General features: G+C 44.3%; 1 protein-coding gene across 4 annotated transcripts in view; it reads right to left on the bottom strand.

Annotated features, from left to right (window-relative positions):
- The window catches only part of TMPRSS2 (transmembrane serine protease 2), a 499,201-nt gene that overhangs the window by 159,089 nt on the left and 313,499 nt on the right, over nt 1-26,613 (bottom strand). For all 4 annotated transcript variants that reach the window (XM_069636039.1, XM_069636041.1, XM_069636038.1 and 1 more), the window contains 2 exons: nt 9,700-9,807; nt 5,401-5,444 (listed from right to left, as the gene is read on the bottom strand). In XM_069636039.1, coding sequence (XP_069492140.1) covers nt 5,401-5,444; nt 9,700-9,807 — 152 coding nt within the window. The remainder of the gene's footprint in view (nt 1-5,400; nt 5,445-9,699; nt 9,808-26,613) is intronic.

The following is a 26,613-nucleotide window of genomic DNA, read 5'->3' as shown; positions in this document are numbered from 1 at the left end:
ACCTGGCTCCCACGGAGGCGCTGGTCTAGTCTGGGTTGCTGTGGCCTCTTCAAGCGTGATGCGCAGAACTCGGACCACCAATTAAACAGGACCCCCAAATCTTGCTTGTCTGGCCCGTAGGAATATCCTTCTGCAGATGAGAAAGGGGATTAACTGTCTGCAGAATAGTGTGCTTGCTCCCCCATTTCCCCCTTTGTTCTTCTCTGACTTCCTCCAAAACCCCCGGTTTAAGCTCACCTTATGGTTTGGAAGGATGAACTCTCCATCCTGCTTCTGGTGCAGGGGCGCGCGTTCGTCCAGTTACTTCACTGGTTTTCAGAATGGCGCTGGCAAAATCCACTTGACTTTTCTGAGCGATACGCCGTAAGTATGAAGATTCAAAAGTTCAAGTGTGAACCTCTTTTTATGTTGTCTTCCTAACCTGTGATCTGTCCTTTATTTCAGGTGCAGAACGAAGGCGATGCGTTGAGGGGTTAAATTGCCGATGAGTTAGTGATGAGGGCGACCCCTCTAAATGTCTTTATAATTCCCCAGTAATGTCTTTTGTCCTTTCCCCATAGGGGCCAGGGTGCGGTACCTGCCAACGAAGCGGCGCCGACCCGAAATGTGGAATGGTTCACCAAGAAAAGCCGGTAAGTATTATGGCTGAAAATTCGGCTTTCCTCCTGTGTTCCCTCTGCTCACCTTTTGTCTCTTCTTCTCTCCCGTAGGTGCAGAGATGTGGCGACCGGTGCTGACAGCCGCGATGGAGCCGGGAGATGTCTCGAGGACAGGTGAGTGAAGCGCGGCGCTGCAGCAAGCAACGCGATGCTTTTAAATGGAAGTCTTTCTTCAAGAATGCTGGCGTGAAGATTCCGGATGCAGGTAAGAAGTTTGAATAAGTTCTTGGTTTTCACCTTTCTCTTCTCTTCTTTCCTTACAGGTGTTCCAGGTTCGAGGCGGGCGTGGCTGGAGTCCAGGTGCAGGAGCAGACACGGTGAGCGTTCAGCTGCTGGGATGCAGAACAACGCGAAGCACGTGTGGCTGTCCGGGCGTGGCTTAAATAGCCTTGGAAGAAGTCCTAGGTAAGTATTCTTCCACAGCCCCACCCAAGTAACAAAATAGTCCCTTCAATAAAATAGTCCCTCCTAAACCTCATTTGGCTTGGGTCTTCATGCAGCATGGTCTGCATCAGGTGAGTATGCAGCATGGTCTGCATCAGGTAAGTGCACCAAACACTTTCCTTTATGAGCCTGGCTCCTATGGCGCCAGGACTGATGTCCAACATGAACATGGCGCCAAAGGCGCCAGGACAGAGTCCAAAGAGCCCCTATAAGGGGCCGCTGGGCTTTTACCCAGGGGCATGATGCCTGCTCCCGGGGGTGCTGGGCCTGGCCTGGTGCTCCGGGGGTAGGCATCATGACATTGCGTTTCAGGGCGGCAAGGTCAAAGTCATACTAGAGTTGCACTTGGAGGCAGGCTTCAGATGGATTCTCATGACAGGGGGAAGGATGTCCAGAGTGTTGCAGATAGAAAGATGCAGGTTAGAGAGGGCTGTGTCAGAGTGTGAGTCAGCCGCAGGAGTAGGAGGAGCTTCAAGGGCCGAGTGACCCAGAAGGAGGGTGACAGTGCTGGTTTTGGCTTTGCTCAAGGGACAAGAAGTTTCAGGTGAGAGGAGAGCAGAAAGTGGTTGTCCAAGAGGGAGGAGTGGTGAGAGGGTTAGAGAGGGGATGTTTGAGTAGATGGGAATGTCCAAAGTGTGTCTGGCAGACTGTGTCAGACCAGAGGGTAGAATGGAAAGTGATAGAGAGAGAGTCGCAAAGGTTGCGGAAGAGCTCAGTGGAGGGTTTTGAGGCATCTAGGTAGATGTTGAGGTCTCCAAAGAGAAGCTGAGAGGTTGAGGCAAGGAGAGAAGAAGAGTGGTCAGCTCATTTTGAGAGGCAGCGGCTGACCTGGTTAGCTGGCCTGTAGATGGTGGCCACAGTCAGAGAGAGGTCAGGAGAGATAGAAAGCCTGAAAACCAGACATTCAAAGGAGGAGTAGGCCAGTGTAGGAATGAGAGAAGCAGGGACCCACTCCGGAAAGATCAGGGCCACTCCACCTCAGGGCTGGTTGGTTCAGGGCTTGGAGAGGATCTTGTACCCCTCGGGAGGAACGTGTCAAATTCTGTTAGAGAGCTGGCCGTGAACCATGTCTCAGTGAAAGCAAAAGACTTCCAGGGCGGGGGTACAGGAGTGAGGTAAACCCAGTGGAGGTGGTTGAAGGGCCCGTGAGTGGGCAGAGGCAGTAGACGGAGGTGGCATAGGTGCCAGAGAGGCAGCAGATGAGGAAGGATGTGGCAGAAGATTCAGAGAGCTGTTAGAAGGGTAGCTGGAGAAGGGAGGAAGTTGATAAGACATGGGAGACGCCTATCAAGGAGGAGGAAATTGGGCTGAGTGCCCTGGACCATCATGGTACCATTTAGATAGACATTGATGATGGTCTTGGAGGAATGGAAGGATGCCAAGAGGACCTGCCACCGGGTGCCACCATTAATGAGAGAGGAGGAGAAAGGGGAGAGAACAGAGACCATAAGAGGGGTCCATAGGTCTGGAGAGGGAACAACAAAGAGGATGTCGGTGAGAGTCAGTCTGGAGGACGCACTGGTGTAGATTTCAGTGATAGAGAGGCCTCGGTTGGAGACCAGGATATCCCTCTTGAACATTTTCCTTCCAGACTTAGTGAGAGGGCTAGGAAAGGAGATAGAGAAGCAATTTGAGAAGATAAAAGAGACTGAAAGCACGAAAGAGGGTGCAAGGAGGAAATAGGGGAGAGTGAGAGAGGGAAAAGAAGTACAGCTCAGAGCCGTGCACCACAGGAAGCACCAGAGGGGGAGGGTTCACACAGAAGGAGGCACATAGGAAGCACACACAGGTAACACACCACAGGAAACAGCACGGACATAGGACAGGAAGGGTGCCAACAGAGATCAACAGCCATGGGGGGCAGTGGCCACAGCAGAAAGCACTAGGCCCAACAGTAGCCAACAGTAGTCAACAATATGGTGTGCAGAGACAGAGCACGTAAAAAAGGTGTTGAAGTTGACATGCACGCACTGCGAAATACACCCAGACTCAACTTTCCTAGAAAGCGGGTAAAAGGCCTTGTTTTTAACACAACAGCAATATACAAGGTCATCACCCACATACCCCATGCTACCTCGCTGATAAGCTCCACATCTCCTAAGGTCTACAATCCACTACAAGTGAAGACGTGCAGACTTGAACTCCGCCGGGCTGGAAAAAGAAGCAAAAGACAGGCCTTCTCTGTCTTCGCCCCAGACTCTGGAACCTTCTCCCAGTCAACATGAGACTTACCCCTTAACTTCTACATCTCAGGAAGCAGTTAAAGACCCTCCCTTTTCAATGAATGGCTCCCCCTCAAGCACCTAGGTCCAGACATCCTGCACTCCCCACCTATCGTGAGATTGGGTGATCTGCTCCCTCAAGATTCCTCCCATGGTTGCTTGTAGAACCCTTTCTGCCAAATTGCCAGCCTGCTCCCTTTCCGGTAGTTAGCCCCCGCTCCCTTGTATATCTGCTTCCCTCACTGTGTAATTCCCTCATGACTTGTAAAGTGCTATGTTGCTTCCCGAAGCTAGATCTGTGCTTAATAAATAGCATAATAATAATAATACTGAAGGCGTAGCAAGAAGAGGTTAGAGTTTCCGTCCTCATCTCAGCCAATAGCATAACTATCTTGGAAGGGTACGAGAATGTCATGCCCTATAATGCAGGAGCTTTAGCTCTGCTACCCATTAACAAGATTGGAAACCCTGGGAAAAGTTAAAATGGTTGGTGGTGGTTCTACTCTATAGCAGTTCCTGTGCATATGGAGGATGGATGTTCTTAGGATCCCTCAGCCTCCAGGTTAGTCAATCTCTGAATTTCCCCCATATTGGTATGATCTATGCTGAAGAAATCCGTTCCTCATCAGACTCTTAAGGGAAACTAAATTTAGATCTGGGTTGGCACAACATTTCTGGTTCTGAGCTGGGATAGAGTTGCACTGTTAAGGCTGCACACCAGGCCTCAAAGGTTGACTCTGGCTTATGGCAGGGAATGCAGGTTAGAGCCACCCTGGAGGTCATTTATTCCAGGGTCCCTCAACCCCACCCCATGCCCCTGATGGAGGATGTTTGCTTTCATAAAATGGTGGACTGAGAGGGTGCAGTTTCCCCTGGAGTGACTCCCCACTGGTTCTTCAATGTGTTCCTCTTCAAGGGTGGAGCTTTCCTCAATTTCATTAGTAAGGAAGCTATGTTCTGAGGATATAGAGGGTGTCCACTAATACTGACTGTGCCCCACACCTCCCCCTAAATGAATGACTGAGAAGTATGGCTAATCCTCCACAACTGCCAAAAGCTCCCCTTACTTACAGGTCAGTCTCGGTCAGGTATTACATGGTGCTCGGAGCTTCAGATATTGTATCCTCTTTCCCAGGTAGAACTGTGGGTTGGGATCCAGGGTTTTTCCCTTAATGGAAACACGCCAGGCTGGCTTAATGGACTACGTCTCTCTCCATCTTGGCGGCTTCATGGACTGCATCTCACTCCATCTTGGCAGCTTCATGGACTATGTCTCTCTCCCTCTTGGCGGCTTCTAGCTTCATGGACTATGTTTCTCCCTCTCTTGGCAGCTTCATTGACTGTGTCTCTCTCCCTCTTGCCAGCTTTGCGGACTACGTTGCTCTCCCTCTTGCTTGCTTCATGGACTATGTCTCTCTCCCTCTTGGTGGCTTCATGGACTACGTCTCTCTTTCTCCCTCTTGTAGGCTTCATGGACTGGGTTTCTCTTTCCCTCTTGTAGGCTTCATGGACTGGGTCTCTCTCCCTCTTGGCAGCTTCATGGACTGGGTCTCTCTCACTCTTGGCGGCTTCATGGACTACGTCTCTCTCCCTCTGGGCAGCTTCATGGACTATGTCTCTCTCCCTCTTGGCAGCTTCATGGACTACGTCTCTGTCCCTCATAGCGGCAGTGAGGCCATCTAGTGAGTTAGTGTCTGCTTCCGTGAGAGACACGGAGGGTGGGGGCAACATTTAGCTTGGAACCGGTGTCTCTCTGAGGTGCTGATAAGTGGTAGACCGGATGATCCTCACGATCTGTGAATCCCAACTCTGACACTACTTGCATGATGCGGGAAGAACAGGGCAGTTAGTACACTGCGATATACAATTTCAACACTTTTATTTCCTCTGCTGGGGTGGTTGGGGGGCGATGTAAACCTTGGGGAACGAAGGAAAAGGGCAAAAGAACAGAATTGGTGACTTTGTCGTACGGCTGTGCAGCGTCACTGTTCCTGCACCGAATACATAGGAGATCTAGCTTCTGACATGACTAAGCCCTTCCATTCATTTACTGAGTCTGCTGAGAAAATACTTACTTATGCATCGCAGAGAGACAACGTTTTTGGAGGGACAGGTTTTACTGTAAAAAAAAAAAAAACACACTGCGTTATTGGTACATTTTTTACATAAAAAAGTAAGTTAAATATTGCATGAACTGAGCGTTAAACTATGCAACCATTGAGCACCCGCACAGCTTTACTGCATTACAAACAATTAAAAAGTGAGGTCAAATGTAACTATTTTGGACATGCACTTATGGAATAAACCATCCTGTATTTTTGGTTACACAGATACGTAAACACAAAAAAGTGGGGGAAATGTCCCAGAAGCAGTAGGGAAAGGGACTACAAATGTACTATAACAAGAAAGTCCGTACTGCTTTAAATACAAATCTCAATAGGTTCAATTTAAGTCATTTCTCTGAGCATACCATTACGATATCATACATTTTAGGGTTCTCTTAAAGCAATCGAGGAAGCCTCAAGTTTGTGAAAGGATTCTTAAAATATTTATTTCACAAGAAAAAATATGCACGAATATATTATAAAAAAGTATGCATAAATAGTTTGTAAACAGTAAGAGATATAATGCAAAAAACAAATAAATATGACAACCTGTGAATTCAAAATTAGTGAAAAAACGAGCTGCAATAGAAAATTAATTGTCAATTTCTTAGAACAGAAGAAAAATACTGAAGGAAACTAGACACATAGACTGCCAATAGTGAAAGTGACCTAATAATAAGCCCACAAACATGATTTTGTGGCTTAGTGAAGGGCCACTATAGAGTTTATTTTCATGTGGGCTTATTATTAGGTCACTTTCACTATTGGCAGTCTATGTGTCTAGTTTCCTTCAGTATTTTTCTTCTGTATTGTAGTGTGATAATTGAAACCTTTGGGGCTTTGACCAACGTGCTCTTTCATGAAGTTTTCCTTTTGCCTAATCTCTAACTGCCAAATCTGCTGAACTACATGTTCCATGTGACTAGGTATATATTTTGCGTTCAGGCACGTCGGCGCTGGCGGTTCTCGTCGGTTTGCGCTGGTTCACTCTTGGGTCGCTTTGGCTGCTCCCTATATATACACACCGTTTGTGGTTTTCATCATTCTGAGTTATTGGACTACTGTTTACCCCGCTCGAGCATCGGTACTGCCTCGAGCCCTGGCTATTATTGGGCTCCTCTTGTGTGATCAGGAAACGTTGTTTTCCCCGTTATAATCACGCAGGCTACAGATGCTGCGGGATCCTGTTTGGGATCAGGGATCTCTTCAGGACAGGTAGAGATTTTAGCTTGACACCCCGGCTATGAACTTCAGTGATTGTTCTGGCTCAATGACCACGCAAGGACATTCTTTATCCTGGCCGGCCCAGCGCTCCAATAATGTGTTCTCAAACAGACCGAGGGGAAGGCCAGAGGACTCGATTGTAGCATCCCCACCAACTGAAGCTACCTGTATCAGTCTGTTGCCTTTGCCCAAAGTTCTTATTTGTCCTCGTCCTTTGGACTCGGACTCCCTGACCCCCATTAATGGTGAGCCCTATACTACAGGGCCAAGCCCTGCACAGTGCTTGGAGCCATCTAAGTCTATATCACTCCCCCAGTATGCCCTGTCTCGTATCCTTTATCCACTGTAGGATATGACGAAGTCTCGTCTTTGGCCCCTGACACCACTTATTCATTGGCCGATTCTAATCACAGCCATATGTCACCTCCCGTAGTTCTGCCACTCTATCTAGGACCTGAATCCTTGCCTACTACACACTCTCGAATTCAGCTACCCTGAAGATTGCGCTGCTGAACACGCGCTCCCTTGTGCAACACGCAGTAGAGCTTCTTGACCTTATTGTCGACTCTAGCCTAGACCTTTTTTCAGTTACTGTATGAGGCGGCCACTCACACATCGGCCCACACTAGCCCGGAGGGCTGTAATCTACTCAGGGCTACTCGGGCAGGTGCCAGAGGAGGTGGGGGGCGGGGGGTGGCTTTCTTCTTTAAAAATGCTCTCAGTGTACATACCTTCAAGGTGCTTGCACCAGACAATTATGAGGCTCTCCTTGTGAAACTTAGTTTGGACTCCATACGTCTGTTAGCCTTTTGATCTTGTTCAAACCTCCACATAACGCCCCACTTTGAAGAGCAATCAGTGATGTAATAAAATACTAAAATCCTCCTCCCAGCTGCTGATAATGGGGGATTTTAATTTATGGGCTGAAAACAATCAAGATTCCGATGCCATGATCGTTATCTACGCCCTTAAAGCGTTAGTCTTCAGCCAGAATATTAAGACTGCCACCCACAAGGGCTGTAATATTCTTGACTATGTCCTGACATTCAACTCCAAAATGTCTTCTTTGGTGGTCGAAATATGTCCTTGGTCAGACCATTATATAATCTCTTTTGAGCTATCACTACCAGAAAGTCTGCTGTAACCACCTAAACCGACTAAATGAACCAAAATGGTTAGAATCTTGAGAGGGTTACTCCTGAGGCCCTGGCAGACCTTGCCATTCCATATCTTTCGCATGTGCCACTTTCTGGCGATGTCGGTTGGTTGGTATCAGCTTTCCAACAGGTGATTAGTGAGACAGTTGACCTCCTGGTCCCTGTGCGGGAAAACACCATAAAACATATCAGCAAGAAGACACGTGGCTTAGCACAGAGATCATTGACGTAAGGAAACAGAAGCGATCTTGGGTAGGGCTCTGGTGGAAAAAACCATGCACCAATACATTGCGTGAATAAAAGAAATATGTGGCCATATGTAGGCGAGCCATCCTGGCAGCCAAACACGCCAGCTACAATTCCAGAATCTGTGAGGCTCAATCCTACTCAGGGGAGCTCTTTATCATCCTTTGAGAGCTAGAATGAAAAATGGTAGACCTACAATCATTACAAATAACTCTTGGTGGCAAGAGATACAGTACAAACTGATTAAAAAAGTATTGGGCCACCAGAAAACTATCAAAGATCATCAATTGAGTCTGGATTGCTCTTTAAATGACCAACAACCAGTAAAATTGTTTAATCAACCGTTTTTGAAGGATCAGTCATTGTTGACTGGCATGAACCCCAAATTCTGCCTGGGTGACATCTGCCCAGCCTCTGTGATAAATGAATCTGTTTCCCCAATAGCTTGGATTACTAGAATCATCAATGCCTCGTTCACTGAATATTGTGTCCCAGCTGCACTGAAGGAGGCCTGGATCACCCCACTACTGAAAAAGGAGGACCTAGACCCTGCGACTGCCAGTAGTTATAGGACAGTCAATCACCAAAGTGCCTTTCCTACTTAAGATCCTGGATAATTAAAAACATCCCTAGGGGAGAGCATGTGTCTAATCACAGGAAGGGTCTTCACTGGCTCCCTGTAGTAGCCAGAGTCCAATTCAAAACCAACATCCTGACTCATAAGTGCCTTTATAGTACAGCCCTTTCTTCTTTAAAGAATGTCTGGAGCAATACGAGCCCAAAAGAGCTTTACACTCCAGTAACACCTTCCGCCTGGTCTGGCGGATTTCCCGCCGGCGGTATGAGCGTGAAATTTCGCCGGATTCCCCCCCAGCTAAGAGCTGGGGGAAAATCAGCCAAAGCCCTGATTTGGCGGACCCTTAAATCCGGCGGTAACAGTGCTACCACCGGATTTAAGGGTTACGCCAAACTCGTGATGAGTCTGACTCTCATTAAAGACACATCTCTTTGATGAAGGAGTAGATTATCTCTCCTTATCATGAGGTAATATGAGGTAATACTCTAGACTGTTTAGTCATCCTGCTTTGTGACTTCCTTTTTGTTGTTTGTATGTTATCGTTCTCTGTGCGTCGTGAGGCCTGCGGGTAATGTGGCGCGTTATAAAAAATAAAGTAACACACGCTATCCAAACACGGACCCTGATACAAAACTAATATACACACAAAGATAATGAAACAATATGAAGATATGCACACTTACAAGTGCCCAAGGACCCTGTAACAAAATGACCCCCCCGTAGGTAAATAAGCAGACACTCTTTACCATGCACATCAAGTTTAGACAGGGCACTCCATTTATTCCATTCACACCTCATCAGCACTCCCCTAAACCACCCACATTTAATATTTTTTAAAGATCATGTTTTAAAACTACATTAATGTATTTGGTAGTCCACAAGTAAAGAACATGGTTCATTAAGGTACCACTGGATCCAGTCACAACAGAAGTCAAATCCATTGCTATTCTAGTCTACCCGAAGAAGCCAGAAAATTGCCAGATACTACCTGGGGTGGACCTGCAATACATCTCAAGTAGCTGATATAAGAATTTGAAAAGAAAAGGAGGATACGCAGCACTGTACCTGTAGTACAACTGTCGATACAACTCTGCACTCCCACTGCTCTTGTTAAGCCTCATGAATTCCGAAGAGCCAGGAGAAGAAAGCTGCCCGCTGGAATAATAGGTATTTCTGCAGGAAGAATATACAATTAACAGTGTGAGTGAAAGAAACCACCACGTTTCAATCTTCCAGGGCTGCTTTCTCAAAATAATGCTGCTGTCAAATACCGCTCTGAGGTAGACAAGGTGCTACTCCAACACAGATAACATTTGCCAAATTTGATAAGCTGGTGCATTACAAGTGGAACATAAAATACTGCCGGATTAGCAGTGATGGACTCTACCAGCAGTAGAATACCATCAGCAGATATAAAGTTTATGGTCTGCACACCTCAAAAAAGAAAATACCTCTTCAGGATTACATGTGACTTCCGTGACAATACTTCACACATAGTTTACATCGATGCAGCTACTAACGGTTAAGAAGTGCTCAGAGGAAGTCTTATTTATTTTCAGTTTGAGTTACCACTGTTTTTCAAGGTGTAAATAAGTTTGCAAAAATTGATTAGCAGAGTTTGCTAATTAAAATGTTCTTCATTAGCAAACACACCCATTTGATTAGCAATGTTGTACTAATATGTTTAATGCCACCAGAATTTATTTGGATCCAAAACATCAAATGAGCATCAATACAGTATTTTTGTGTGCCACTGAAGTAAGATGTTATTGAGATGAATCAGGCATTACAAATTCTTTAGAATTCCGCTAGACCTGCAGGTTACAAATGTAAATGCGCTTTCTATAAAATTGTGCATGTCACCACAAATCCACTTTATGTTTGGCACACTGCTTCTACCCAGAAGGCAGCTATATACAGTGAAAGTTCTTTGATATTTACTGAAAAAAGGTAAATGTTACATAATAGTTTCAAACATCCCCTGGAAATGGTAATTCTAATTAATTATAATTATAATTGGTTTTTTATAACACACTTACAACCAAAGGGGTTTCTAAGCGTGGACCTGGGATTTGACCTTTGTTTGCCCTGCGTCATCTTGCTTGCATGTTGCCACTGAGCTATACTAGCCGTGTCCTATACTACCCTCGTCCTTCATAAAATCTATTGGACTATGCAAGTGGGTGAGTGGAATTTGCAAGCACTGGCTGAGTGTCTGTAAAAGGTTGGCTATATGAATGGACACAAAAATAAACAGATTTGATAAAAAAAACTCTGAAAACAGTTTGGCCAGCTCTCTCCTGCAGGTGCCAATATATAATGCAATCGTAATCATAGAGTGAAGTGAGCTCTGAAGGCTAACTGCAGTGTGTGGTATTGCAGTAGATGTGTCGATGTACAGTCTGGATGGAACAATTGATCATTATTTTGCGTAAACATCTATATATTCTTGTGTATTCATTATGTAAGAAAAAAGAAAGTAGGAGACAAAGCAGAGTATTAGGTGTAGCAGACAGAACTGGTGAAACTAGGTGAAATATTGTAGTTTGCCATCTCAATTTCGGGGTAGCTGGTATAAAACCGCGCAAGCTTTTAGCACCAGTTGCACAGATAAATGCAACCAGCAGGTCAGGCCACAGAACAACATTTGCCATTAAAATCAGTTGGCTGTGTGTACATTTCCAATAGTGTTCACTCATCAATGAGATGCATTTTCCCCAACAACAACAAAAATCTAGTTGACAAAATGATATTTAGATACACTAACCTAAACTTGACTGTAAACCATGGAGACAATACAGTGTTTTGCATAAGCAATATGTAGTTATGCATTATGCAACAACTGAAATAATTAGGAATGGAATTGCATGACTGTTTTTAATAAAGTTACACATACTGGTCTTTGCCAAAGAGAATATATCTTTGCCAAAGAGGATATAGTTAGCTTAATAAATGTATCATCCCGATTACTTCTGGTTTTCAATTGTTCATAAAAGAAAAGAATCTTGCGTAGCACTCGCACACAGGCGTCTGGCACTTAAGAGGGAAGGTTATGATTACTATTGCACTCTCTCTCCATTAGCCCCTTTGAAATTGTAATGAACAGAGAAGAGGGTGGTGAGAGCCTTGAGAGCCAGAGAGGAATTTAGGGTGAGTGGTGCTTTTATTAAACAGGGTAACTTAATTAGCTAACTTTGCTACACAAGTGTTAATTTAATTAGCAAACCTACAGAATTGCACAGCAAATTGCTATGCAACACTGCTTATTTTATGCCTTGGATTTTGGATGTCATTTTTCAGTGGGTAGTTTTTGCTGATGGTACTGATTGATCACTGGCAATAATTTTACTAGTGGCGGTAATGTGATAGTAAATCAGCAGAGTGTTTTTGGTTGATCAGTATATGGATCTTCTGGAATTTGGTGGTCAGCCATCAGAGGAATTAATCATTTATTGCAGGGGCAGCCTACCCATGGATTCCAGAATGGCGGCCACAGTGCCTCCTCTTGAGCTGTTTGTCTCGCTCGTTCTGTATATTGACAGTCTCTATACTAACCAATTCCTGAACTCTAAGCAGGCACATTCTTGAGGACATTTAAAATCCCAACATCGCGAATGTCATGGATTCTTCTTCAGCACAGCCTGAAACATCACTAGATGTTTTCTGCACTGTATTCTGTCTTGTCGGTTTCTCACTTTTTGCAACAGGTATTGTAAAACTTTTCAGGTAAATCCTAGCTTTATGGATTTCATAAATGTACATTTTTAACAAAACTGGTGTCGTTCATATCACTTTGAATATTGTCTGTATACATATGAGTTGCACATGATGTTTCATCAGCTCAATTAGGTAGCTCATTGCTAAACTTTAAAATAATTCACAATTGTTTAACTTAGTTCAGACCTGTCCAATGATAATTAACTCCATTGCCACTATGGTCCATGGAATTACACTGGTCCTGTGGAATCTTGCACCAACAGTTAGACGCGGCGACAACTGTAAATCTTATATCAAGGTACCTTTGCCTCAATTGGAACACCAATGCAACCTTCATCACCACAGTGCAATATGGGTCCCTATAATTTGTTACCAGGTCTTAACAAATGACCCATATGTATCTCACATAGTTGCATGTGTCAATGTAACACACGTCACTAAAGATCTCTGGTGACAAAGTCTAATGACCTACAATCCATTCAAGCACGGTCAGTTATCACGTCAGATATCAATGTACAGAGCCCTTGCTCCACCTTGGAGCATGCTTTTATTTGAGCCCCACTGCCAGCAGAGGGCATTCGCATGAGGCATGCCACAAGCAAAAGTCCTCCCTCCCTTTACTGACCCATCCTCCCCCAGTGCCTCTGCTGAATTCTGGAAGCAATGGAGTCAAAAAAGTACCACCAAAACCATGACAACTTTTGCACGCCTACATTTCGTTGTGTGAAGGGTTTTAAGTGGAGGTCATGTGCAAGATTGGAGCATAAAACTTCCAAAGAGAGAGCAAGAAAGGGATAGAAAGAGAGACAAAGAAACAGGAAGGGAAGAAAAAAGAGAAAGCAGAGAAAGAGGGAGGGAGCGAGAGAGAGAGAGAATGTGTGTGCACTCACACGCATGCTTATGCCAGTCCCATCCTCCCCTATTGAAGAGACCAAACTTATTTCCTTGTCCACAGCAAGGTGTAAAGTTATCTTTTATAATGGGGACTTATTTTGCATATCTTGCTCATAAACCTTGTATATTTTGCTATGAAGCTGTATGTAGTCCTGTGAACCTCCACACAAACGGCTTTGGCAGATTTATGTCCTCAGTGACGTCATTTAGGGGTCGCCAGGAGTTGCAACTGCAACCGCTGAGGTCTCCCTTGCTCCCCTATAGTCTCTCTTGCTACCCCTACAAAAAAAACGAAAAATAAATTATTTTTTTCTTCTTCAAAGGCAAGCTCCTGGACTGTGGCCAGCACCATGCGTCTCTTTGCTTCTGGAGTGGCTGGCTTTCTTGTTCAGGCCTCTTATAAAAAAAGAAAAAGAAAAAAAAAAGAACAGAGTTTCCACAAGTCTAACACTTGCAGCAATGACCCTAAATAAGAAAAAATAGGAATACCAAATAATTTGTCTTTCTGAAATTCTATACAATACTTGCTGGACTGATTAAAGGTTCATTTCAGGCACACTTCAGGGGGTGAGTCACTGATGTAGTCTGTTCTTAAATACCTCAACTCAGCCTTTCATCCTTCTGAGGTCGATAAATGAGTACCAACACAAGTTGGGTGATATTTTATGTACGTTTATGTAACACATTACCATTTGACAATGGACGTCTGCTTGCATTCACAGTAATTTGGTAATATGGGCCTATACACACTGATCTTAACGATACACATGGCGATCCATTCTTTTATGAAATGTACATCACATTATAGTGATATTGTAACCATATGTTTCGTACTGTACTTAGGAACAATGCTATGTGATACCACTTCCTGTTTTGCCAAGGGGAGAAAGATCGTGTTCCACCACTTCCCGTGATATCACTTCACCGTGAGGTCAAATGACATCACTTCCTGTGATGTCATCGGAGGTCAAGGGTCGTATGATGTCACTTCCGCTACCCCTGGCATTTTGGTGAAATGACGTCCCTGCATGTCCTGCAAGCATTCAATCACATCCAAAAGTAATACTGTATAATCTAAGCTTAGATATCCGCCTCATACCTGAATAAGGACTTGGCATGTTCCCTTGGCCACCTCTGGAAAAATTCAAGCTAGAGGCTCAACAGTGCAGTTAGGAAGGGCTATCATGAGAAACTCACACATATATAGATAGGTTGAGCGAGCACAGCTGCTGATCCACCAACAAATTCATCAAGACCAGGTCTACTGTCCCGTCCCTAACCTGCGTCCCCTGCTGATAACCCTGTCCATCTTCTCTCTCCAAAGACTGGAACTGTCCTCTTAATGGACTATCCATCCATTTGTGAGCGTATCTGCTAGAGGGCCTAGAGACTGTGCAAATGGCAGTGGTGCAAGGTGTACATCCTACTACCATAACATAGATCACTGAATTATGCCTTTGTTATACCACGCACCGTTGCTTCCTAGCTAGTGTAAAATCACAATGCATACATCACGAATATACTCAGTGTACCAACGCAGTAGGCCCATTCGATCAATCTTGAAGGGATAATGTGTGGATCATATCCCAAGATTGTGGGCCAGAAGGATAGCTAAGGGACAAGGCATTTGTCTTGGAAGCAAGACAATGCAGAGCAACACAGGTTCAAATCCCGGTTAGGCGCTTAGAGAATGGTCTCCGGTATTGAGCAAAAGCCTTATAAAAGTTGAGTTAATTGTACCCCAGAGCACATAAGATAGTGTGGGGTAGTAAACAAGGTTTTAGTACCTGAAGAACAGGTAACGCATGCCCCCAGTACCCATATGTTTCACTGGCTAAACCTCTATGGTAATAGTTGTTCTCGGGTCTAAAACCTACCAAGAAATGCATTTGAACAATTTACGCATGTCCGCATATTAAACCTGACATGCCATCTCCACAAAATGCTTGGATCTCTACCGAGAAAGTCCAACTCGCACTTTAGTTCATGTTTCTGACTTGCGATTTAGAAAGTTACTGAATACAGTCCAGTACATAAATCCATATTTTTAATGTACAGTGTCTTGCTCTGTAGCAGGTTTGTCTGTGTTTTGTGTTAATGTGTTAAAGTTTAAACTTTCAACATCATATTAATCTGTTTGCTCTGCGCAATGGACGCCATTTGGATGAAATGTTTGCCTTGCAAGACTCATGTTTACGGTGGAACTAAGTGCATTTTAGCTGAATATTTAAAAGGATGTCAACAGGGGTCTAGACAGCAGCTTCAACAGGATACATGCATACAACTGGTATCGGAAATTCATCAGTGGAGATTAGAAAGTGTGTGTGCATTTTAAGCCAAAACAAAGGTAGGTCGGGGCGGCCAACTCCCTGCTAGCCACCCATGTCGAGCAGGCATGTGGATGGGTGCTGAGAGGTAGTCGGGGAGTATGCGAGAGCAGGAGAATCATTATGTGTGCAGCTAGACCGAATTTCTATTGTGAGGGATAGCTGCATTTTTATGGTAGAGGTGTTGTACAAAGTGTCTTAGAGTAGTTTATGATGGCCGATGCATGCGATTGGGTGGCAGTGCCTTTGGCCATCTTCCATAAGCATAGAATGCGATATGTACCCGTGTGCCCTGGCTGGTTTCTTTGTTGCTTAGATGCAGCCGAATTTAGAAGGGGGGGAATTCAAAGCGCAGATACATTCTGCACATTGGCTATTGAAAATGCACCTAATATAATACAGTGGCTACACTCTAAAATTCGCCTAGATTCAATACATTGGCTATACTCAAATTCACCTAGATTGAATACATTGTCTAACTTCTAGCAGTGGCTAGCTCAAATATCCATCTGAAATTTAAAGCAGTGGCTAGCTCGGATATTCAGCCAAGATTCAAATGAAAGCTATATTCTAATGTACAGCTAAAATGGCTAACACCGATGTCTCACTAATTTAAGTAGCTCAGATGTCCAACTAAAATGTAAAGCAGTGGCTAACTAAAATATCTCGCTAAGTTTAATAGCAGCGGTAAGTTCAGATATCCAGCTAAATTCAAAACATAGCCTATGGTCTAGTGTACAGCTAAAATGTATATTAGATGTGGACGAAAATGGCCAGTGGGACTTGGAGATCTCATGTTGCGATATTTGAAAATCACACAAGATTTAATTTTGCAATGACAGTGGTATTACAGCTGGGGCCCCACAGCTTACATGAAATGTAGTAGCAATCGGAGATCCAAAACAATGTCCTGACCTGTGGATGTTTCTATGGCCACTGAGGTCCTATAATAAAACCCTCAGTGACCGATGAAGGTAGAAGTTACTGGCCTTGTGTACCACTACCTTATAGTGAAATCACAGCGAGTCTTTACAGTGGGTATCTACATCCGATGGCAAAACCTGACATATGATTGAGAGTATCTGGCCTTGATGGGAATGCTTGTAATGATGCAATTTTGGCATAGAACTTATTGCCCGGCATTTCATAAAAATATCTGGCATATAATGTGAGCTCCTGGCATTTGGTGACAATACCTGGCAAGTGATGAGAGTATCTAGTATTTAATGGCAATGTCTGGCATTGATGCAAATCAGAATTTGATGGAAGTATCTTCCTTTTCATGCATATATTTGAAGTACGGTTATTTCTATACAGAATCACCAATCAAAGCAATATTAGAAATCAAATTACATTACATTAGAAAACAGAAGGAGGAAGGGGGCAAAAAGAGGTTAAACCTCAGCAAAAACAGCATGTTTTTTTAAACTCTTAATAGATCAATTTACAAAGCTTTTTCCAGGAGTAAGACATATTTACTCCTGGAAAAAACAGTAACTTAGTAATGAGTAACTCCCTCTGAATTCACAAAAGGACAAATTCAGGATTCCTGATCTATTGTTAGAATTGCATTCCAAGACCGGACAAAGCTATTGTTCCCACAGGCTTATTATTTATTTATTATTTATTGTTCATTTATAACACGCTTAATACCAGACAATGGTTTTACAAGACAAACGTGTTGCCCCGAGCTATCATTCCTCCCCTAGAGGGGGGGGGGGGATGTGGTTGTTAATGGGTGTCTGAATGGCCACGAGATACACTGCCACAAACCTGTAACTTAATGCGCATTCCAAAAAAGTCAAAATCAGTGCCAGCTCACCCTTAATGGGCGAAAAGGCAGTGCATTGGCACCAATTATGGAGGAGGCAGTGGAGAGGTCCAGTGGAACAGGAGCACGCTCTCAGCAGCAGTGGCCATTTGTAGAAAAGGAAGGGCTCAGTGGTAGATAACATTTTGGAATGAGAGAAAAAAGCTGACATACGTTTTACGTACACTGTTACTTTTGTTCCTAGTTGACATGATAAACGATACTGCAGAGCAAGTTACTCCATGTCAGGCCACCAAAGTTGGCCTTATTTCACGAATCCAGCACAATTGTTTTCTGACATCAGTAGGTTACACCAGATTTCTATGTGAATGCTGTTCTGAGGTGTATGTTACAAGCACACTTCAGAGTAATTTACACCGGTTGTAACTTGCACAGGAAAAAGGGATTCTTTGTGGATTAGCCTGTAGCCTTCATAGGCTTTGCTGAGCTGCCATGTAACTCACAACACCTGGACGATACTATACCCACCGGGGTGAGGATGGCCATTTGCCTGGTCGCCAGTGCACCTGGTGACCAGGCAAATGGCAGCAGTGTGTCGTGTAAATCCCAGCAATGGAGCATAATGGTGGCGCTTCCATGTAGATGATGTGTTTCGTTAACTGACACGTTAGGACAGTGGTATTCAAACTTGTTCATACTGAGTCCCCAACTCCCCCCACTAGGGGCCCAAAGGGTTATGGGGGCGGGGGGCGGTGAAGAGGCAGGCTCTTTATAATAAAAACAGATTGTCTACTGCTTATATTCTCTATTAAAAGCAGTCACCTTAATCCTTATTTATATTAAAACAGTAATCTTAGTCTGGGGCCCTCCCTTGACATACTTCTGCCCCCCCCTCCACCTGGGAGGGCCACTGCTCTAGGACCGGCCTATGTTTTGGAAAGGCAGCATTGCAGATATCCAGGCCACATTCTAGGCAGGTTTGCAAATATTTACTGTGCCTCAATAATTCACAGATCTTTAGAAAGACACTGCCTTTGAAGGCAAATTTGGTTTAAACTCTATCATATATACGATTGAAGAAAATGAGAGGGACATGATCTCCAGAAATTAAGTGTCCTGATTGCTCACGCTACTGGCATAATAAGGAAGCGACGACACACATCAATCACGAATAACACAATGAAAGTTCCTTTTTTGACCTTTTTTGGTTTTGGTGCATTTTGTTGTCATAACTCATCTTATAGTGCCAAACCTTTGCTACACAGAAGATAGCGAAAAGAGGTGCTGGAAAAAAAGAATATCTGGTTGGCATGGCAACCAGCGGCTTGAAACCGAAAAAGCACAATTTGTTAATTTGAGTGATCTTCTGCCAATTAAGGAAATGTATAAGGATTTTGCATTAATTAGGCGAATCCCGAGTTGCCTTTCAAATCACATGCTTTATTTTTGCCTTGGTACACAGGGATTCTACCTGTGTTGCTACTCAGCTCCGTGTGCATCTCCAGCTACTCTACTCCTGACGCATCACCCATCGTTAAGTTTTTACATGTGTGCTTGCTTTAAACAAGCAATCCCATATTCTCTTAGAAAGACAATCAAAACACATGCAAGCATACAACAATGAGAGGGTGCTGATGCATACACACATGGCCAGGCAATATGGAGGTAGTGGGGTAGGGTTGCAAGCCGTGAGGTGGGGATATCCTGCTCTGCAAAGTCCTCCTAAACACTATACCACACCATTTCATACCATCACAACACTACGCCCTACTTTCCCACTCTGGACCACCACCACCACCACCACTTAACACCAGCACAACCCTGAACCACCTACTCCACACCACGATCACACCTCCGCACAGCTACACCATACACACATTCAACACCACACGATTCCATATCACCACACTGCTACAGCACTACATGCCGCCATTCCATCCCACCACACCCCCACTTCACACCACCACTGCACACCACCACACCCCCATTCCACAACACCATCACACCTGCATACCACCACAGCCCGACTGCATGCTATCACCCAACACCCTTAACTCACCCCACCACACCCCTATGCCTCACTCCACAACATCACACCCCATCGCCACCACACCCTCAGCCCCCTCCACCACCAAACACTCCTTAATACCCTTCCACACTCCTAACACCCCCATAGCCCAACCACCACCACACCTCTACACCACCTCTCCTAAATGTAAAATACAATAAACAACTGCAAACAGCAATACTTTTGGCAATGCCAATTCATGTTTGACATAAACTTGAATTCTACGGAAGCCCTGGAATTATAAAAATGAAGTCCATCAGAACACTCTGCCACTAGTGCAGAGGCTCACTGTGGCAGATCAGAAATACGACTCTCACTGTTCTTTATTCTCTTGTAACCAAAAGAAAGTAATTTTTCCCTAAACTCAACCCATTTTCTACAAAAGAAAGTCAAAAGGGTGTTTGTCAGGATGTCAAAACAATACAGCAGTCCTCCGACAGACATCCTACCTATCAAAGAAAATCACAAACACCACAAGTCTTTGGGGAACTTTGGGTTGGGATGGATGGCTGCTGCATTGTGCCACAAAATCGTGTTCCCTTTTAGAGAAGGCCTGTGCCTATAGTTCCAGTTCAGAGTAGACCATTCTTGGTGGGCTGCACTGCTGTCCAGAGGTCCCCAACCCAAATCTCTCTTGGTCTTTTTCCAGTTTCTCTGAGACTCTTCCCGTCCCCATCCCCCCTGGGGATTATGTCATTCTTTCTTTGTCTTCACTCAGAGGGTTGCTCAGTCCCTCCCAGTCCCTCCCCACCTTGGGGCCGATCTCCTTCTCACTCTCCATTCAGGGTTTTTCTCGGTTTCTCCCCCGTCTGGGTGTTCCTTTTTCTCACTCCCCACTCTAGGGTTTCCTCTGCCTCTCCCCTGTCTGGGGATTCCGCCATTCTTTTCCACAGTCCTCATTCTAGAATGTCTCCATTTCTACCCACTCGGAGTCATTCCCCTTTTACACTCTCCTCTCTGGGGATTTTTTTTTTATTTATACTCATTTGTGCAGTTTGGTCTCGGTGGAGTAACTTACAAGACTTCTTAGCTAGTCTCTACATCGGCCGATTGAGGGTCTACTCCCTCCTTCTCACAGTCTCCCAGGGCTGCTTTATTTGGCCGTTGACTGCGTCCTGCTGCACCTTCCCTGTGTGCGTCTAGTTCCTTCGCGCCAACACTGGCATTCCCTCTTTCTATGCAGCCACACCACTGTTGATCTCCTTCAAGCAGTTAAACTCTGCTGGGCCTGGCGAAAGTCTACTGTGATTGGTTGTCCCAGGGAGGCTCCTCTCAGGGGCTGGTTCACTTGTTTCTCCTTAGTCTTCGGAGGAGATTAAGCACAGGTAAGGTCAGAAATCAAGTCAGCCATTACTAAAGGGTGTATGAGGTCATGCTGAACACTAGTCCCAAGACACTCTACAAAGGTGTTAGTAAGAGGAGGGGGAGGGATGACGACCTAGATGCCTATTTGGGTCTCTATCCCCCAATGCAGAGTCACCTCTAGAGGGATCCTGATTACCCTGTGCCCTAGGGGGTGCTAAGCGGAGTGGGATCACCTCCCTACTCGCAAAGGGGGTGGCTATCCCTTCTGGAGAGATGACAACCTCCATGCATTCATCACACTCGCACAGTCTTATTTTTGTTTTGCATTCTGGGCCGTAAGCAGAACTAAAAGTACCCGGATGGAAAGAAAACAAAACAGGACCGGATAACCAACTCATGCCTGACGTGGGAGACACAGAGCTCTAAAAATGAATTACGGACATACAGTCAAGCGACGCATGTCATTTAGAAGTACATTGCACTATTTAAGAGAATTCCTTCTTTCCCCTCTCTTAGTTATTATGCTATCATTTTGCTAAAAGCTTGTTGGTACTTACTATGTATTGACTGCATGCTAATGTTGTTACATTGTTTGGTGTTACTTAATGTAAGATCAAGTTAATGTAATTATCAAGATAATGTAATGCTTCAGGCCCTTCCATAACCTTAGCCATACCCAATGGCTACTCCATCCTCAGGCAAGATAGACCTAACAAAGTGGGAGGGGGGTGGCCCTCATCTTCAAAGATACCCATCATGTCAGACATATTACTCACACATGGGAAGGTAATGCCGACATTCTATCGGTCAAACTGCCGCTCTCTCACAACAGTGCTATTAACATTCACGTCACTTACCGGCCCCCAGGACCTCCAGCTGATTTTCAAGGACTAATCTCTCACCTTCTCAGGAACAACTTAAAACAATCCACCAAAACCATACTCCTTGGTGAGCTCAATCTAGGTTATAACGATCCTAATGACAAAACAGCAACCTCGTTCCTTAAGGACCTCTCTAATTTAGACTTCACTCAAAAAATCAAGTCGTCCACCCATTCCAAAGGAAGATCCCTGGATTGGCTGCTCAACCATAACTGCAACTCATGCATCACTTCCAACACCTTCCTCCCGTGGACAGATCACAGCTGCATACAATTCACAATCCCTACAGCTTCTACCACAAACGCCACCTCACACAAAGCGGCAACCCTAGCAAGAAGTTCCAAAAAATTAACAGCACTTACCTTACGACCCCTTCTCAATACACCATGCCTAGCCCCGCCATTATCACAAGACCCCAATATCTTTGCAGATATCTATAAGGTCACGCTCACCAACGCCATCAACACAATTGCTCCCTTAGAAGAAAAAAAAGAAAAAAAGTCCTTCCACTCAAACTCATGGTTCACTGATGACCTCCTAGCATTACGCAACAACAAACGCCAAGCGCAAAAAAACTGGCAAGCTAACCCTTGCAACATCACTAAAGATCTATTCAAAGAGATATCGCTAAAAAATACAAAGTTGCCATTTTCAATGCCAAATCAAAAGCTTACAACCGTCGAATATCAGACTCCAAGTCTCACCCAAAAGAACTCTTTACCATCTTTAAGGAGCTCACAGCTCCGCCAATCTCCACTGACGAGATTCTCAAAGATGAGGCGTGGTGCAACAGCATCCAGGCCACTCTCCTAAAAAAAATAGAGTTCTTACAAAACAAAATCCTTGATCACTGCAATACTTTACCTAAATCTAATCAGACCTCACAAGTCCCTACAACAAACAAAAATACCAACATCCCAAATTTGCTTTTAATGATGTCACAGAATCTGAAGTCATAGAAATTCTGAAACACCTAAAACCATCAACCTGTGAAGGTGATGCCTTCCCACCAAAGTTAATAAAGGGCTGCGCTGAACCACTTGCCCCACTCATCACCGTGTTCATTAATGCCTCTTTCAAAACAAGCACCATATCTGACAGCCTCAGAGAGGCATGGGTTTGCCCCCTCCTAAAAAAAACAACCTTAGATCCTACGCAGCCTAACAACTACAGACCCATAATGACAGTCCCCTTTCTTCTAAAAATATTAGACAAAGTGGCACACAGCCAAATCCAACTCTACCTCGAAACTAATTCCATCTTAGGAAACAGACAGTCTGGCTCCCGTAAAGGTCACGGGACAGAGACGGCCCTCCTGGACCTTAAAAACCAAATGACTAAGATCTTGGGCACAGGCAAATCTGCACTCCTCCTCCTTGACCTCTCAGCGGCGTTCGACCTTGTGGACCATAAAACCCATAACACGCACCTCACTCACTCAGCACATTTCTTCCACCATGCCACTTCATGGATTACATCCTTTTTGGAAGGCAGTGCCATGAAAGTGTTCTCAAATACTTCCAATGCAGCTCCTACAATATTACACTGCAGTGTCCCACAAGGCTCATGTACAGCCCCCACGCTGTATAACCTTTTCACTAAGCCTCTATTCGATAAACTGGATGCACTTGGGATCGCATACACCAACTATGCAGACGATACCAAGTGCTCCTACCTCTAACAGGCTCTTATCACGCAGACGCCCTAGCACTAAAACAAATTTACGCCACCATTCAAACATGGATGGCCACTAACGGCCTATGTCTTAATGGGGATAAAACAGAGATCCTTATTATTGGCCAAAAGTCTACTCTTGCCAAATTAGACAGTCTCTACATCACCTTTAACATAGACAACTGCACCATCCCAGTTTTAGCCTCTGTTAAAACGCTGGGGGTACACATTGATGCAACACTCTCCATGAATAAACAAGTCAGCGCAATTGTCTCTGCCTCTGAATTAAGCTCCAAATTAATCAACGCCATCAAACCTTCCCTAACCAAAGAAAACTGCCTCTCAATAGCAAGAGCCACTATAGGCGCTAAACTTGACTATTGTAACGCCCTTCTAGCTAGCACCTCTGTACAAAAACTTAAACAGACTCCAGGTCACCCAAAATAATGCACTCAGAACAGCCTTAAGCATCTCGAAAAAAGAACACATCTCACAAGCAAGACCATCCGTTCACTGGCTCCCTGTCAAAGAGCGGATCACTTTCAAGATTCTCACCACAACCCACAGATGTCTCCACAGCATAGCGCCGCCCTATCTCTCTGACACTCTCCACAGACCCATCACAACTAAACCCACAAGATTATGCTACTCTAACCAACTTACTGTACCACGAATCAACAAGGCCAAGGCAGGAGGCTTAGGATTCCCCTACATAGCTCCTGCACTTTGGAATAAACTCCCCCCTGCGCTAAGAGCAGAAAGATCACTCACAGCTTTCAGAAATAACCTCATAACCTCTCTCTTCAACTAACACGCCACCTCTCTTCTGCCAGCCCAATATACAATGACAATGTTTTTTTTTTGCATTAATTTTGTATGTACATGACCATATGTTTAAGTAAGTTCTTCCTATTGCTGTAACTAGCGCCACAATGCCTCTGGGCTGTTTGTGCGCTTAACAAATACGAATAAATAAGTAGTGAGATCAAATATATTCTTGATGAGTCTGTAGTCTGGTGAGATGTTCATGGATTGAAGAGCTTGCACCGGATAAGTGCATACAAGCAACAAATCACAGGTTTGGCTCCAAGCAGGGGATATGTAGCCCCTCATCCATCTGAGCTTGATTAATTGAGCTCAATTGAATTGAGAAATAGTACCATCTGCTATTACAGCGCTTAGAATCAGGAGTTTTGGTATGAAAGAGCCATTCAAAATATGACCATACCAAAGACAGATTTGTTTGGCTGATTTTGTGCGGCCTTCAATTGCGGAAATGTAAGAGCCAATCTACCACCCGCCCATACCCTCACGATCTTCCATGCTAGCAAGGTTTCCTTTTAATCATTGGGGTTTCACCCCACAAACCTTCCTTGTCTGCCTCCAGCCCCCTCCGTTCCCCAACAAAAATATACCCTCTGCAACCCTCCCCCACACAAACACACTTACACCCACCTTCGCTCCCTCACCCCCTCCCTTCCTTCCTTTCTTTCTACAAACAATCACCCTCCCTCACTTCCACGCGATACACACGCAAAAACATAGATTCCTATGTGTACACTTACCTCAGATGCCCCCGACTTCCTTGTTCTGTCCTGGCCACCGCCTGTAGCCCCTGCATGCACTCGTGTGCGTCCAGGGGCATGGCTGTTCAATTTAGAAAAACCACTCCGAGCGGGCCGGGAATGCTGTTCTAAATTGAGTTTTTTATTTTCAAAACTTTTCAAAAGGAGTTTTTCACTCTACACTGGTTCTAGAGATGTTTCAAGCCAAGCGTTGGTTGCCTGATTTCATAAAATTTAGAGATAATCTTACTTTTATTTGAACACGTTTTTCAAGTGTCAGAAAACTTTTCCACTTAATGTGGTTGAGCATCAAATGCACTGATTTATATACTTACCCACCTGATATGTCACTAGAGGCTGCTTTATACCCAAGGCAGGTTTAGGCCTCCTGTAGATTAGATGCTAGGAGGGCATGACCCATGCAATATTTTCAACTCTAGCAACAAAAAACATGAACCGCTTTTATTACATGGTAATGCTGGGCCATGGTCTTCAGAGATTGCATAGGGGGAGCTTTTGTGCCCGCTTCCCGGATTAATACATTTTCCAACTGTACTGTCATTTGTTCTCCTGCTTTACCCAAGAAGGATTTTGTGTGGCAAGAACTTAGAAGGTTTATATAAACATCTCCGCCCTCCCCCCTAGGAGATATGACTCCATCTCTTTCGTTCTCCCTACCCCTTTGGGAAGTTTCAGACACTCTTTACGAGAGCTATTCGTAACACCTAATACTTTGTTTGGAGAGGCTGAAAAATACAGCCTGTCATGGACCCCTTATATATTAGGTTCCCCCTGCATGCAAGTCCATTGTATCACGTACTGTTTTTAAAAGGTAACCTCCATAATCGCATATCGCCATCATTGGGCAGCATTAGTTCCAGAAATATTGCATAAAGTAATACGGCTTCAGCTATTTTATCGCCATCTGATCTATACCAGACCCTCGTTTCCTGAAATCACATTAACTATGCTGCTCCATTTGGAGTTAGACATTTTTAGTCTGGCTGTAGACCAGCTCCAAGAGCTGACTTTGGCATGGTTATAATCTCTTAAAGCTTATAGACTTTAGGGAGTTGTCATAGCAGTTCTGTCGATCTGCCTCCTTTGACTCCTCAACCACCCTTGTTTCACAGATTACTGTCAGGCATCTAGACATTGAGCTCCTCCTTGGGATGTTTTTCTGCCACGCCCTCTATTAGGTATTTGTCATGTTCCTCAGGTATAAGGCTATTTAGACACTGATACTAGGGGTTTCCGTCTGTCCAATCTTCTGCATCTTCTGCATGATCTCCTGATGGTCTTATTATTTGGTCACCAAATGTATTCAGATTTTGTTTGTTTGTTTATTTATTTATATAGTGCTCCCCAACCCAAAGGTATCTGGGCACGAGTTTACATGTTACATTTGAAAACACATGGTTAACAAGTTGCAGATACAGATACAGTTACGTTGCATTGTAATTTGAGGGTTGTTCGTTAGATCTTGCAGTTGTAGTGTTCAAGCAGAGAAGATGGCAGAAATACATATTTGTCAATACATGTTTGGCAGTAATCAGGATATGTTAATAGGTAGATTATTCGTTTCATGTTACAGTTGTAGTGTTAATGCAGAGACAAAGGCATTTGTAAATATTTGTTAATACATGATGACAGTGAAATATTCATTGATAAGTAAGTAACCAGATATAACTAGGGTGCTACTTAGACAGGATAAGGACTGTGATATGACTCTATCAGACTAGATTTCTTGGGAGACTAGCCAGTTTTTTTCGAAAGG

This window comes from Ambystoma mexicanum, chromosome 7p, assembly GCF_040938575.1.
Source record: "Ambystoma mexicanum isolate Mex_15411 chromosome 7p, UKY_AmexF1_1, whole genome shotgun sequence".
Lineage (NCBI taxonomy): Eukaryota > Metazoa > Chordata > Amphibia > Caudata > Ambystomatidae > Ambystoma > Ambystoma mexicanum.
This window is presented reverse-complemented; position numbering and strand designations above follow the sequence as displayed.